The sequence below is a fragment of the Platichthys flesus genome, chromosome 14 (genome assembly GCF_949316205.1).
Source record: "Platichthys flesus chromosome 14, fPlaFle2.1, whole genome shotgun sequence".
NCBI lineage: Eukaryota > Metazoa > Chordata > Actinopteri > Pleuronectiformes > Pleuronectidae > Platichthys > Platichthys flesus.
Window position 1 is genome coordinate 15717628 of NC_084958.1, and position 12082 is coordinate 15729709.

At 45.7% G+C, this 12082-nt stretch overlaps 2 protein-coding genes across 2 annotated transcripts in view; one reads left to right on the forward strand and one right to left on the reverse strand.

The window, feature by feature from the left end:
- phlpp1 (PH domain and leucine rich repeat protein phosphatase 1) overlaps nt 1–4812 on the forward strand; it is a gene marked incomplete in the record, with an annotated part of 42588 nt that extends 37776 nt beyond the window's left edge. The window contains 7 exon segments of the mRNA XM_062404272.1: nt 1–152; nt 576–738; nt 825–955; nt 1114–1227; nt 1564–1758; nt 1855–2083; nt 2180–4812. Coding sequence (XP_062260256.1) covers nt 1–152; nt 576–738; nt 825–955; nt 1114–1227; nt 1564–1758; nt 1855–2083; nt 2180–3499 — 2304 coding nt within the window.
- Nucleotides 4813–4905: 93 nt separating this feature from the next.
- On the reverse strand, nt 4906–10655 carry mep1bb (meprin A subunit beta b). Its single transcript, XM_062404273.1, has 14 exons — nt 10544–10655; nt 10422–10440; nt 10282–10332; nt 10147–10190; nt 9967–10045; nt 8805–8922; nt 8483–8661; nt 7792–8010; nt 7366–7518; nt 7016–7231; nt 6455–6922; nt 6193–6372; nt 5733–5919; nt 4906–5352 (listed from the first exon to the last, which is right to left on the reverse strand). The coding sequence occupies exons 1-14, from the start codon at nt 10637–10639 to the stop codon at nt 5133–5135; spliced, it is 2229 nt and encodes a 742-aa protein (XP_062260257.1). The 5' UTR covers nt 10640–10655; the 3' UTR covers nt 4906–5132.
- Nucleotides 10656–12082: the final 1427 nt, after the last annotated feature.

Consider the following 12082-nt stretch of genomic DNA (forward strand, 5'->3'; position numbering starts at 1 on the left):
TCCAGCCTATCAGAGGAGAGCCACAGCATCCTGCAGGAGCTCTATCTCACCAACAACCGTCTGACGGATAAGTGTGTGCCCATGCTGACGGGACACTTACATCTACGAATTCTGCACATGGCATACAACCATCTCCAGACCTTCCCAGCTAGGTAAAGATGTCACAGTTTATACTCAAGCCTGATCAATTTCTATTCATTTTTCATCATCACACATTCATTATTTTATGTTTAACTGTATATTTTATCAAAGATTTGTAGTACTAAAATATGTTTGTATATGTTGGTTTTCAATCCATCATATTTTATTGAGCTTTAAGCCCCATCTGAAGACTACTTATCTTATTTTTAGTTTTTTTAATTATTTTTAATTATTTAGATATAAGTGAAACGTAGCTCGCAGCTCAAAGCAGGATCGTTTCAGAGTTTGAAGCCACTGACAGAAGGAATGCATGGATGGACACGTGATTCATAGATGTTATTTGTGTAAACAAGTCGGAAACCACTGACGTTAAGAAAAAGCCCTTTTGTATGTTACACACGTCGGCTCACCCATTGCTTTGTCCCATCCATCAGTAAAATGGCCAAGTTGGAGGAGCTGGAGGAGGTGGACCTGAGCGGGAACATGCTGAAGACTGTGCCCACCACCATCATGAACTGCTGGCGAATGCACACGCTCATCGCCCATTCCAACGCCATCGAGGTCTTTCCGGAGGTCATGCAGCTGATGGAGATGAAAGTAAGCCTGAAGCAGTAGCGCGCCTCTACGAGCCGTTGAGCTCACATGTACCTGTGGTAATTGACATCTTCCCCTCTTCTCGTCAGTGTGTGGATCTGAGCTGTAATGAGCTGAGCGAGATCACTCTCCCGGAGAACCTGCCGCCCAAGCTTCAGGAGCTCGACCTGACTGGAAACCCTCGTCTCAACCTGGACCACAAGACCCTGGAGCAGCTAAAGTAAGTCTCTGTTGATCTGCTCTTGTGACCGCAACCTGTTATTTTCACAAGCTGTAATTTCGTTATTCAAAATATCGTATATATTTATCCTATATGCAATTTTATGCCTCGCCATAATGCAGCATTTACGATCCCCCTCATGTTCTGTTGTCTTCCAGTAATATCCGCTGCTTCCGTATTGATCCGCCTCCAACCTTTTCGTCGAACGAGGCATCTGGTGGGCCTGCTGTGTGGAGTCATGGTTACACAGAGGCCTCGGGCGTCAAGAACAAGTGAGTTCAAATGAAAAAGAAAAAAAATCACAACAACAACAACAACAACAACCGCCATCACACTCGACCAGCGAAGCCTCACTAATCCCAACCTCTCGAGAATGAGCGCTGTGAAAGCCAGATGACTCAAGACTGCATTGAAGCAGTGCTTAATGAAATCATGAATCATGTACAGTCACACGCCAAAACAGGTTCTGCTGTACAGTAAAAATAAATAGAAGATAGAAAGCGCTGTGTTCTCAGTGGGAGCCGAGCCGTTGGTATGTCTTCGTCATTTGTCATACGAGAGCTCAAACATTAAAGACGCCCCTCGTCTGTTTGTCGTTCTCTCCTCAGACTTTGCGTCGCAGCACTGTCAGTGAACAGCTTCTGTGGAAATCGTGAAGCCCTGTACGGTGTGTTCGATGGGGACAGGAATGTGGAAGTGCCGTACCTTCTGCAGTGCACAATGAACGACGTGCTGGCTGAAGAAATACACAAGACTAAGAGCGAGGAGGACTACATGACCAACACCTTCCTCGTCATGCAAAGGTATGCAATGTGCTCAATGGGTCATATACATGTGGCCGTGTTCATGTTTCTATGGCAAAGAGAATAAAACTCTTTTTTTCTTTTTTTCTTTCCAAGGAAACTCGGGACCGCGGGTCAGAAACTGGGCGGCTCGGCAGCTCTGTGTCACATTCGCCATGACCCCACCGACCCTGCCGGCTGCTTCACCCTCACGGCTGCGAACGTGGGCAAGTGCCAGGCCATTCTGTGCCGTGACGGGAAGCCACTGTCGCTGTCCCTGCTTCACAACATAGGGCTGGAGGAGGAGTACCGCAGGATCCGACAGCACAGGGCTATCATCACTGAGGTAAAGATCATTGAAGCAAACTGTGTGCCAATGGAAAAGAATGTGCAGCGTATTAATGTCAGCACTATACAAATGTTTATACTTTTCTCCCCATAGGACAACAAAGTGAATGGCGTGACCGATTCTACAAGAATCATGGGCTACTCCTTTCTCTACCCGTCCGTCATCCCTTGTCCCTATGTGCAGACAGTCACTCTCACGTCCCAGGATGAGTTCTTCATTCTGGGCAGCCGGGGCCTGTGGGATACTGTGTCTCCCACTGAGGCTGTAGAGGCTGTTCGAAACGTCCCGGACGGCCTGGCTGCTGCGAAGAAGCTGTGCACGCTGGCACAGGGATACGGCTGCACCGACAGCCTCAGCGCCGTGGTGGTCCAGCTCAGCGTGAGTGAAGACTGCTGCTCCTGCTGCTGTTCTGAACCTCCCCAGCCTCCTCCGAGCCCCGGCCTGGGCACTTATCCCTCCTCCTCCTCTGCTGTCAAGGAGCGTCCCTCGGACGGCTCCCTCCCGGTGCCCCCCTCCTCCTGCAGTGAAATCAGCAGCGAGATCAGCACCAGCGAGATGAGCAGCGAAGTGGGCTCCACAGCCTCGTCTGACGAACCCCCGCAGAGCTCTCTGGTGCTGCTGCACGACCAGTCCCACCATCCACACCTCCACCTGCACCATCCGGCCCACGTGCTGTCCTTACAGCAGCAGCATGCCCACTCGGCCTCTCAGCCCTGTCAGTACCTGTTCCCTGGGTCAGAGCTGCCCTCTGCCCGCAGCTGCTGTGCCCTCCATCCTGCCTGTTTAGCAGGTTCCTTCCAGAGGCAGCTATCCAGTGCCACTTTCTCCAGCGCCCTGTCAGACAATGGACTGGACAGCGAGGACGAGGAGCCCATTGCTGGCGTTTTCTCTAACGGGAGCCGCGTGGAAGTAGAGGCAGACATCCATTGCCTCAAAGCAGAGCTCGCCACCTCATTATCGGCCCAATCATCATTACCCTCATCCGCCAGCCAGGAGCGCACCCTGCTGACTCTTCCCCCACCTCCGCCACCGCCGTGCACCCCAGAGCCCCTGGACGAAGGTGTGGACATGAGCCTCGGTGACGTCGAGAACGGACTGGAGAGGGACGAGTCGTGGCAGGGAGTCGGAGCAGGAGGTGGGGATGGAGGAAAGCTAGCAGCTAAGCAGAGGGTTAACGGGTCAGTGGCACGCCAAGAGAAGAGTCACAATCTTATTGAGGTGGCTGCCGACGCCCCCTCGAAGAAATCTGGCGGATACTTCACAGCTCCGGCCCAGCCCGACCCAGACGACCAGTTCATCATCCCCCCTGAGCTGGAGGAGGAGGTGAAGGAAATCATGAAGCAGCATCAGCAGAAACAGCAAAAGCCCCCCGGGACCGATCAGCCCATGGACTACTACGACACCCCGCTCTGAGCAGCAGCACGGACTAAAAGCCTCATCTCCCTTCCAGCAGCAGCAGCAGCATGCACACGACCCAACATCAACCCAACCGCTCCGATATCCCTCAAATGTGGTCACAGACGAAGGGAGATTCCTCGAGAGGCTGTAACATGCACATGAAAGCCTTCCAGCTCTACACAGCCTTATCCTTGGAGAACCATGCACTGTAACTGCTCCTCCTGTTTTTACCGAAGCATCTCATAGAATACAACGAGCAAATGAGCCCTTTAACGATACTCAACCCTCTTGAAAAAGCAAAACGCCCGTGGACACGGCCCCTGGTGTCCACGGCCATGCCCTTCTCACAGACTGGAACCTTTTATTTGTTTTTTACATGAGACAACCAGCCGAGTATGTAATCAACACTAGTCTCTTTGCAATAGCATTAGCTCGCCACAGCACTTGTTAATATTGATAACAATTACATGGTTTGTTTGTTGTTTGTTTGTTTTGTAAGAACTTACCATATCTTTCAATGTGAAAGCAGAGAAGTTGCTGAAAGAACTTTTTAAAAACAGAGACACATAATCTTTTTATGGTCAGTGAACTATGTCGAATGGTGCACTAGTAATACCACACTTAACTGTTGTAGATAGGGCACTTAAAATACTGTATTTCTTCAGTAAATCATGGCTCTTGGCCTGGAAAATGGCATAGAATTTTTTTGTAGAAGTTTTAAATACTAACTCCTAGGAGTTGCATACTCTTTATGGTGACTCAGTCACTTTTACTAATCTTCTCTGAGAGAAATGGTGATTTTTGTTTTGTTTATTGTTTCTTTTTTTCCAATGATTGTAAATAAGAGAAATGTTGTATACTGATGCTTTTGAAGGAGCTGCGTACCTGTATGTCGGTGAAAGTTGTAACGGTGGGGAGGATAATGTGCGGTTCGCCAAGAGTTTGCTGTTATGGAGGTGTCACTCCCCTTTATCTTTCAAAGTAGACTCACAAATACGAAACACACATACACACACAAAAATGTTAATGTGCAATTGCAGTTCTGAAAACCCAGCATTCCATGCTATACAACATGACTGTATCTAATAAACACTAATAGACAGATCTTTGCATGCACACTTGCATGCATGCACATACACACACATACACACAACTACATGAACACCCACAGGATAATATTAGTCCCACATCACCTCCCTCCTACAGTAACCGTTATCACCGGCATGACTGTGTCAAGTTCAGTAATACAAACAAATATATCTACATGGAAAGTGACCACACAAATGTTCCTGTCTTTGGTATAATAAATTTTAAATTTGTGAATATAAGTCATCGTGTCTGGGCCTTGTTTTGAATCATTTGTGCAGTTGAAATGTGTCAAATCAAGACTCATTCATGTGAAACTTTTTGTTTTAAAATAATTTATTTAGCACAATAATACTCTCGCATAGCTCTAAGTGTTTTAGCATTGAATGACCAGGAGGGGGCACTCTCAGATAATGTTATGATAAAGTACATGATGGTTTACCTTTGAGGCCCTTGAGTCAAATCTGAATCCGAAGCGTGCTGTACGAGATACACAAATATTCAGTTGATTTATTTCATTTCAAGTTGACTTTTTAGTTTCTGTCCAAAGTGCAGTGTCTGATTACGGTTTATCTGGGGCGTGCACGTTTGCCATGATGAAGCTGCTGTCGCCCTGTTTCTTATACTTCTTCTTCACGCAGATGACGCTGACAACTGTGACCACCAGCATGACTCCCAGTACAGACAGAGAAGTGGCCAGTGCCAAGTTGGTTTTATCCATAACGGAGCCCCTGTTCTGACACGTGTCCCCGTAGTACCACCAGTCATCGCCCACCGCACACCTGGAGAACAGAGGAGAAACAAACGTTTGAGAAGTTCATCATTGAATTAATGGTAATTCTAGTACACATAATATATTCGGCTCTGGTCATATTTAGGGGACTAATATCTATAACCGGACCTTGGCGGAGGTATGGGCTCTATAGTGACATTGTAGTTTAGTTCTGGAACTAGATAATGTGCGCCTTACATGCATTTCATGGGTATATTTAACATTGGCGGAGTGAGATGATGTAAAATAGGATGTGCCGCTTTGGTTGGGAGGAGTTCAGGTGTTTCACAGTCTGGATTTGCACATTAACAGCAGACTTAAGTAAAGTCAAATTCCGGTTCGGAGGAAAATCCTGTTTTACAGTAACATTAGCACTTTACATCCCCTCACCTGCAAACAGCTTTCCCTGCATCCACCATACATATCCCCTCATTGAGACACTTCACATTGAGGCAGGGGCCAGTGGTGCCAGTGGTGCCAGTGGTGCCAGTGGTTCCAGTGGTTCCATTGGGGCCAGAGGTGACTGTCGGTACGGTCGTGGGAGGCACAGGCTGGCTCACAGTCAGATGAGACACATCTGGAGAGCGAGAGAGAGAGCGAGAGCGAGAGCGAGAGAGAGAGAGAGAGGTTAATGGTATTCAAGTGGTGGAGCATTGATGAAATTAACAGGCAGTGATTGGATGCAGAGTGTGTTGTGCCCAGGAGTCATTGGTGTAATTATACATCACTGTATATAGTCCTGTAAATTGTGTTTCCATGGGTGGAAGGGATGAGACATTAACAAGCTCTCCCTCCTATCTGTCATATGATTGGACACAGTCAAAGTACGTAGGTTGTATGGTGTGTTTACCCTCCATTGAGAGGAGGAATAGGGCGTCCCCTCCCTTGATAAAATCCCTGCTCTTGGCTCTGAGGTGTGTGAGATACACCGCGGTCCCGGCGCCCGGGCCTCGGAAGTACCTGGACCCATCTGCGTCTGTGACTTCAGAGCCCACCTTGCGAGGGTCATCCCAGAAAAACTGTTCAGACTCTGTTTGAAAGGATGAATGAATACAGTGTGACTTCCACAATCTGCTTGAAAGTAAAGAATAAGATAATGTTTCTCTGTGCACCTGTTGCCTTCATGTTGGGGTCAGTGGTCACACTGCGCTGGTTGGACATGCGCTTCAGGATGTGCGGGTGCTGGTCCATCAGCATCATGGTCATCTGCTTCCAGGGGCAGGGCCATTTCTGCCCGACGTCCCCCGCACCGGCCACCAGGTGAGCGTAGGCCGACAGCTCGCCGGGGTAGCCCTCCTTTCCACTGGGGTACAGCCCCATTTGGAATGTGTAACCCTCCTTGGAGGTGAATGGCGGGCTGAAGATCGGCGTGTTTACTGCAGTGTCCTCCATGACCTGGCTGAAGTTCTTCACGCGCCATACAAACTCTGGGCAGGTGGTCTCAGAGAGGTTGATGTCATCCAGGGACAGTCCCCCTGTCGAGGGCCCAGTGCCCTCTTTGGACCCTTCGAAGACGACTCTGAACTTTGTCTTGACGTCTAGACTCACGTGGTGCAGCTGCCACAGCTGCTGAGGGGATCCTGCTCCAGCACATCAGGTAGAAACAGAGAATGTGTTGATCCTTACACCGGCACGATTCAAAACGTAGAATTTGAGGATTCAGGCAAACTCACCATCTATGGTCTTTATGAAGCGCAGTGTGCCGTTGGGGTTTGCTTTGTCGTACTCTCGGACAGAGATCTTCAGCTTGTCGCTGGGCCCGGCGCTGTTGTAGTAGAAGAACTGCAGACACTGGAAACCTCTCTTGGGGTAAAGGAGCCTGCTTTCGAGCAGAGCTGTGTCCCCATTGTTGGCCGAGCCTGTGCTGAAGTGCATGAAGTATCCTGAACCTGAGGGGCCACATGTCACCTGATTAATAATGTCAACTCCTGAAACAAGCCCACTGAAACATAAAGCAACAATAATTTATTATATATATATTGTATGTAAGTTAGGTAGAATCGCTTTCCAGAGTAATTCTCACCTGTGCATTTGCCCAAGTTGGAGTAGTCAGTGTCGGGGCCTCCGGCAGCCTTGGCGACCCTGACCCACTCTGCCTGGTCCCCTTCTCCCTGGATCATACCGCAGATGTTCTCACGTTCAAAGTCACATGAGTCCAGGAAGGTAGAACCCTGAGCTGTAGAGGCACAGACACACACACACACACACACACGCACACACACACACAGGTGAGAGACTTTGACCAGCTATAAACGGATCAACAACACATTAATGAGCATGTTTTGCTGAGTCACATAGTTTTCATGCGGCAAATATGTAGGAGATAAGCCACGATAATCGGCAGCTCACTTTAACATAATCAATAATTCAACAGTGGTGTTGCAGGTCGACACTTTCATAATGCAGGACAATAAAAGATAAACTGTAGTTATTGGTCGTGGACTCTTACTGCAGTTGTAGAGGCGGTGCAGCTTGAGCAGGTCGCTGTCGCTGAACTCCATGCGTTGGCCGATGACGTCACTGAAGTCGGGGATCTTGGTGACGATGGTGGGCTCGCTGCCGTTCCTGAAGGCGTTTTTGCTGTAGTGCATCATGGAGCCGTAGTCGTAGGGGACGCCCAGCGAGCTGGAGGTGGTGTCGTCGTAGGTGTTGAAGTTGTTTTCTTTGCCTGAACATCAAACAGTCGGAACTCGTCAAGAGATTTATTAGGTTGTTTATTTATAAGTCTAATAAACGTTGCCTTTCAATGACTGACACGTGTTTGAAGCCCTGACTTAAACTCCCTGACATTTCAAAGTACTCGATACTCTGATGGCAGCCCATAATAAATTTGACTTATCGACAACAGAGGTAAATTTAGCTGAGATACTTTGCTTATCTCGGGAAAACAACACATTCACGCCTTTTATCATACATCAGAAAGTGCCTTCCTTCAACATCTGCATCAGAAACCTCCGGAACACTGAAGTGATTTTCCTCATTTTGTGTTTCTGTCCTTGCTTTACATTCCTCAGACCGACTATCTCTAATAACCCACATGCAGCCTTGAAGAAAGTGTGTTTAAAGGGATCAAAGAAATGCAGCAGCATGGATGGACAGTGTTTAGATCACTTAGGATTTAGCTGTGAAAGGTTCAATACCCTCTGAGATGCGGTCCCACATGATTCTGACATAATCGTCACGGTCCGATCTGGACATTTCGTGCCAGAAACCCAGCGCATGAAGGAACTCGTGTTCGATGGTGGCGATGCGGTCACAGTTTGTCCCGATGGACAACCTCTGCTTGCCAACGCGTCGGTTTCCCACAGAGGAGAAACATCTTTTGGTGGAAAAAAAACATTATATATTTTGGACTTTTGGACATTTGTTGCAATGTTAGAATAAAGAACGTATTATGACTTAAACATGAAGTACAGCTTGTGTTGTCATAAACTGAAAAGCCAAGAGATCTCTCTGCCTTACCCGCCCCCTTTGAAAATAGAGATGTAGTTTGATTCCCCGCTCCAGGGCTTGAAGTCGATGCAGGTCTTCAGTCTGTACTGCTCAAACGCCTTCAGAATCACACCTTTCGCATTGATCTCTGCAGAGAAGACGATGAATCAGGTCTGCAAAATGCTTTTGAATTCCCTTCAAAGTGATTTTTTCAGTAAACTCATAAAAGGCCCCTGTTGAATGATTGAAGATAATCTCCATTAAGTCCAAGACTCACATGTGCAGCTTAGTTGTAAATGAACATCCAACACCCAGTGTAGACTCAGGTGTGAACGTGCCCTGATTCCGAGATGATTTCTGAGTTCATGCAATGATGTGTAAAGGTTTTGTTTCAGCAGGTTCGAACATTATCAGTTCGTTGACACGTCTTTGCTTTCAACCTTTTATTTTCTCCCTCATTCAGTCCTACAGACCATAAAACCCCTATAAATTAGGTTATATAAGATGAGTCAAGACTTTAATAGTCCCATAATGAATTCTTGAATGTCGCTGAGGTGGTGAAGCTGTTCCTGTTGATGTTTTGGGTTTCAATTAACACTTTTTGTTTTCTGTACTTCTATGGTGACAAGTATGACTCGGCCAAATTTAGGGTGGGCTCTCAGAAAGCAGCAGGGAGACACCCTCCACCCCCGGAGTCCTCCGTGGCTCCGTGGCAGCGCGTTCTCCATTCAGCAGCAAGCATGACCTTTGACCCTACCCCCCCCCCCCCATAATGTCTGTTATGATTTAGATTTTTCTTAGACCAGTTCCTCAGGAATTTCTGAGTTCATGCAATAATGAACTTTGTTTTAACCCATCATGATGGGGAAATCTATTCTTAAATATAATAAATATGACATAAAATCACTGTATCACGAATAAGCTAATATACAGTATTTGAGCAGTTTACGAGAATCTTAGGGGTCAAGGCCCGAATTAAAAAAAGCTGGGTTCATTAATTAAAAAAAAATCTGCTTCTTAAATACTCAAAGTTTTGTTCGTTCACAACTTTAAGAAGCTTCATGTAACAAATCACCTCTTCAGATTATAGTTATGACACATATGTTAAGTTTTAACATATGTGTCATGTAAATCCATCTGTATTCCTCTCAAACTAAACTGTACATGTGCATGGAGTCCAGGTCACTCTTACCTAAGTCATCCTCCATGTAGTACGGGATCATCTTCGGCCACCTGTACTCATCCCCTATTATAGAGTTCCGAGTTTGCCTCTGCAGCGGTGGATGAAAGCAAAGAGAGCAACGACATAAGGAGTCTTTACAAAAATGATATCATGCAGGGAGGGAAATTATAAACGGTTAAATCAACGTACCGCATCGAGGACGATGTCTCCCTCTGCAAGATCCAGTCCTGCCTCTGCGGAGTCCACACACACAGAAAACTGGTTTTGCATTTGTCACTGAATAAGAGAGAAGACCTGAGAATGAAAAGTTGTGTATTCGCAAACCTTCATTTATGTCAAAAATGTCCAGGTCCCGTCCTCCGTCCACATCGTAATCTGTGAGCACAGAAGAGGTCCAACAGTTGAAGAAACTTGACCTCAACTCCAATCTGTGCTTTACTCACTGCACAAATAAAATCACTCACCTGGAAGCTTTTCTGTGGGCTGAACAAAAGAGAATCAAAGTAAACATGTTATTGATTTGCACATTTATTAAAAATCAAGTTATTACATGAGAATAACTCAACACAATACACCAATTTCTCACCAAACTAAGGGTGGTGCCAAAAAGGAGACACACAACCAGAGCAGCTTTTCTCCCCGCCATCTCCTGAAGTGACAGGTACTGAGCTCCGACTGACATTCAGAGAGAAGCTCGGCGCAGGGAATAAAATAAAATACACGTGTTGACAAGTTGATGATTGACGGAGATGTACAGGGTCTCAGTTACACAACAGCTTCAATCTACTTCACTATCTGCCAACAGATCTTTACACATCTGCAGATTAGGTGCAAGCAGCAAAGCACTACAGGCCTTCAGGGACTAAGAAAAACACATTTAATAATCGTAATTATACCACTAACAAAAGCGTTATTTGTATCAAACCTTTCTTAACCAATTAACAAAGGATAAAAGCACCAATAATAAAACAGAAAACATTTCAAATATAACTAATTTGAATTCACACACAGAGATCAGAGCTGAGGGTTTTAAGAAGGGATTTAAACGTAGAAGCGGACGCAGCATATCCGAGCTCAGCTGGTCACTGTTTCCAGATTTTGGATAAAAGCACAACAGCTTCAAGTCAACAAAGGGAACTCTGGGAATTGCAAGAAGGCCGCTATCAGCTGACCTAAAGGTCAAACTCTGCTGTATCAATCCGTTTCACCTCTGACAAGCAAATTTAACTCTGTCACATACATTTCAAATACTTAAAGCTTTAATTATTTATATAAAACTTTATTTTTGTAATCATGCAAACTAAATGTATCCCCCAGGTCTTCTCTTATCACCCCTTAGACTGGCTCCGCATTAGATTTAAAATTAATTCTAAGATGCTTGTTTTCACACGTCTAGAGCTCTACAGGCTCAGGAACCTGTTAACATCAAATTGAATTGTTTGATCTAAATGTGGCCCCAACATAATATAATACTCTCTTTATAGATTTACAGTCTGCAGTTTCTAATCAAATTTTAAATGCAAACTGATTCATTTACACAACATGTTGTGCTTTGTAATGTTTGAATCGATTATTTGTATTGTATCTCTGTAATTTCCTTTGTATTTCTTTGGTGTGTCTTGATACTCTCTGGTTTGAATTTAAATTCTAAATTGATCCGGAATTAATCAGTAAATTTCCTTGAGGCTGTATAACTTTTACGTTTAATTAACACTGCCTCCTGTTTACTTATGCATGCGAGCTCCCTGCACAAAGCTCATTTTAATATATACATGTGCTTTTTTTATAGATTATTCACAGATGTGCTTCATGGAAATGTTAGAAACGGCTGCTGTACCATTTAAAATGTGCAGCTTACTGACCGAGGAACGACAAGAAAACCTTATCTCCCCAGGCTTATATTCCTGTGAGTTCTTCTCGACCCATTTATGTCCAAAAAGAATCACCACAAATCAGTGAAGGGTTGTCTCTTATTTTGAAGCTTTAGCCTTTATTCATTGTTCTTATTATTACAGTGGAAGTAGGACGATGCAGGAGCAAACGATCAAACACGGCCGGCACCTTCATGCAGACTTTTGCTGGTGTCATATTTTGATGATTACTTATTGATATTCCCTGGGCCCTG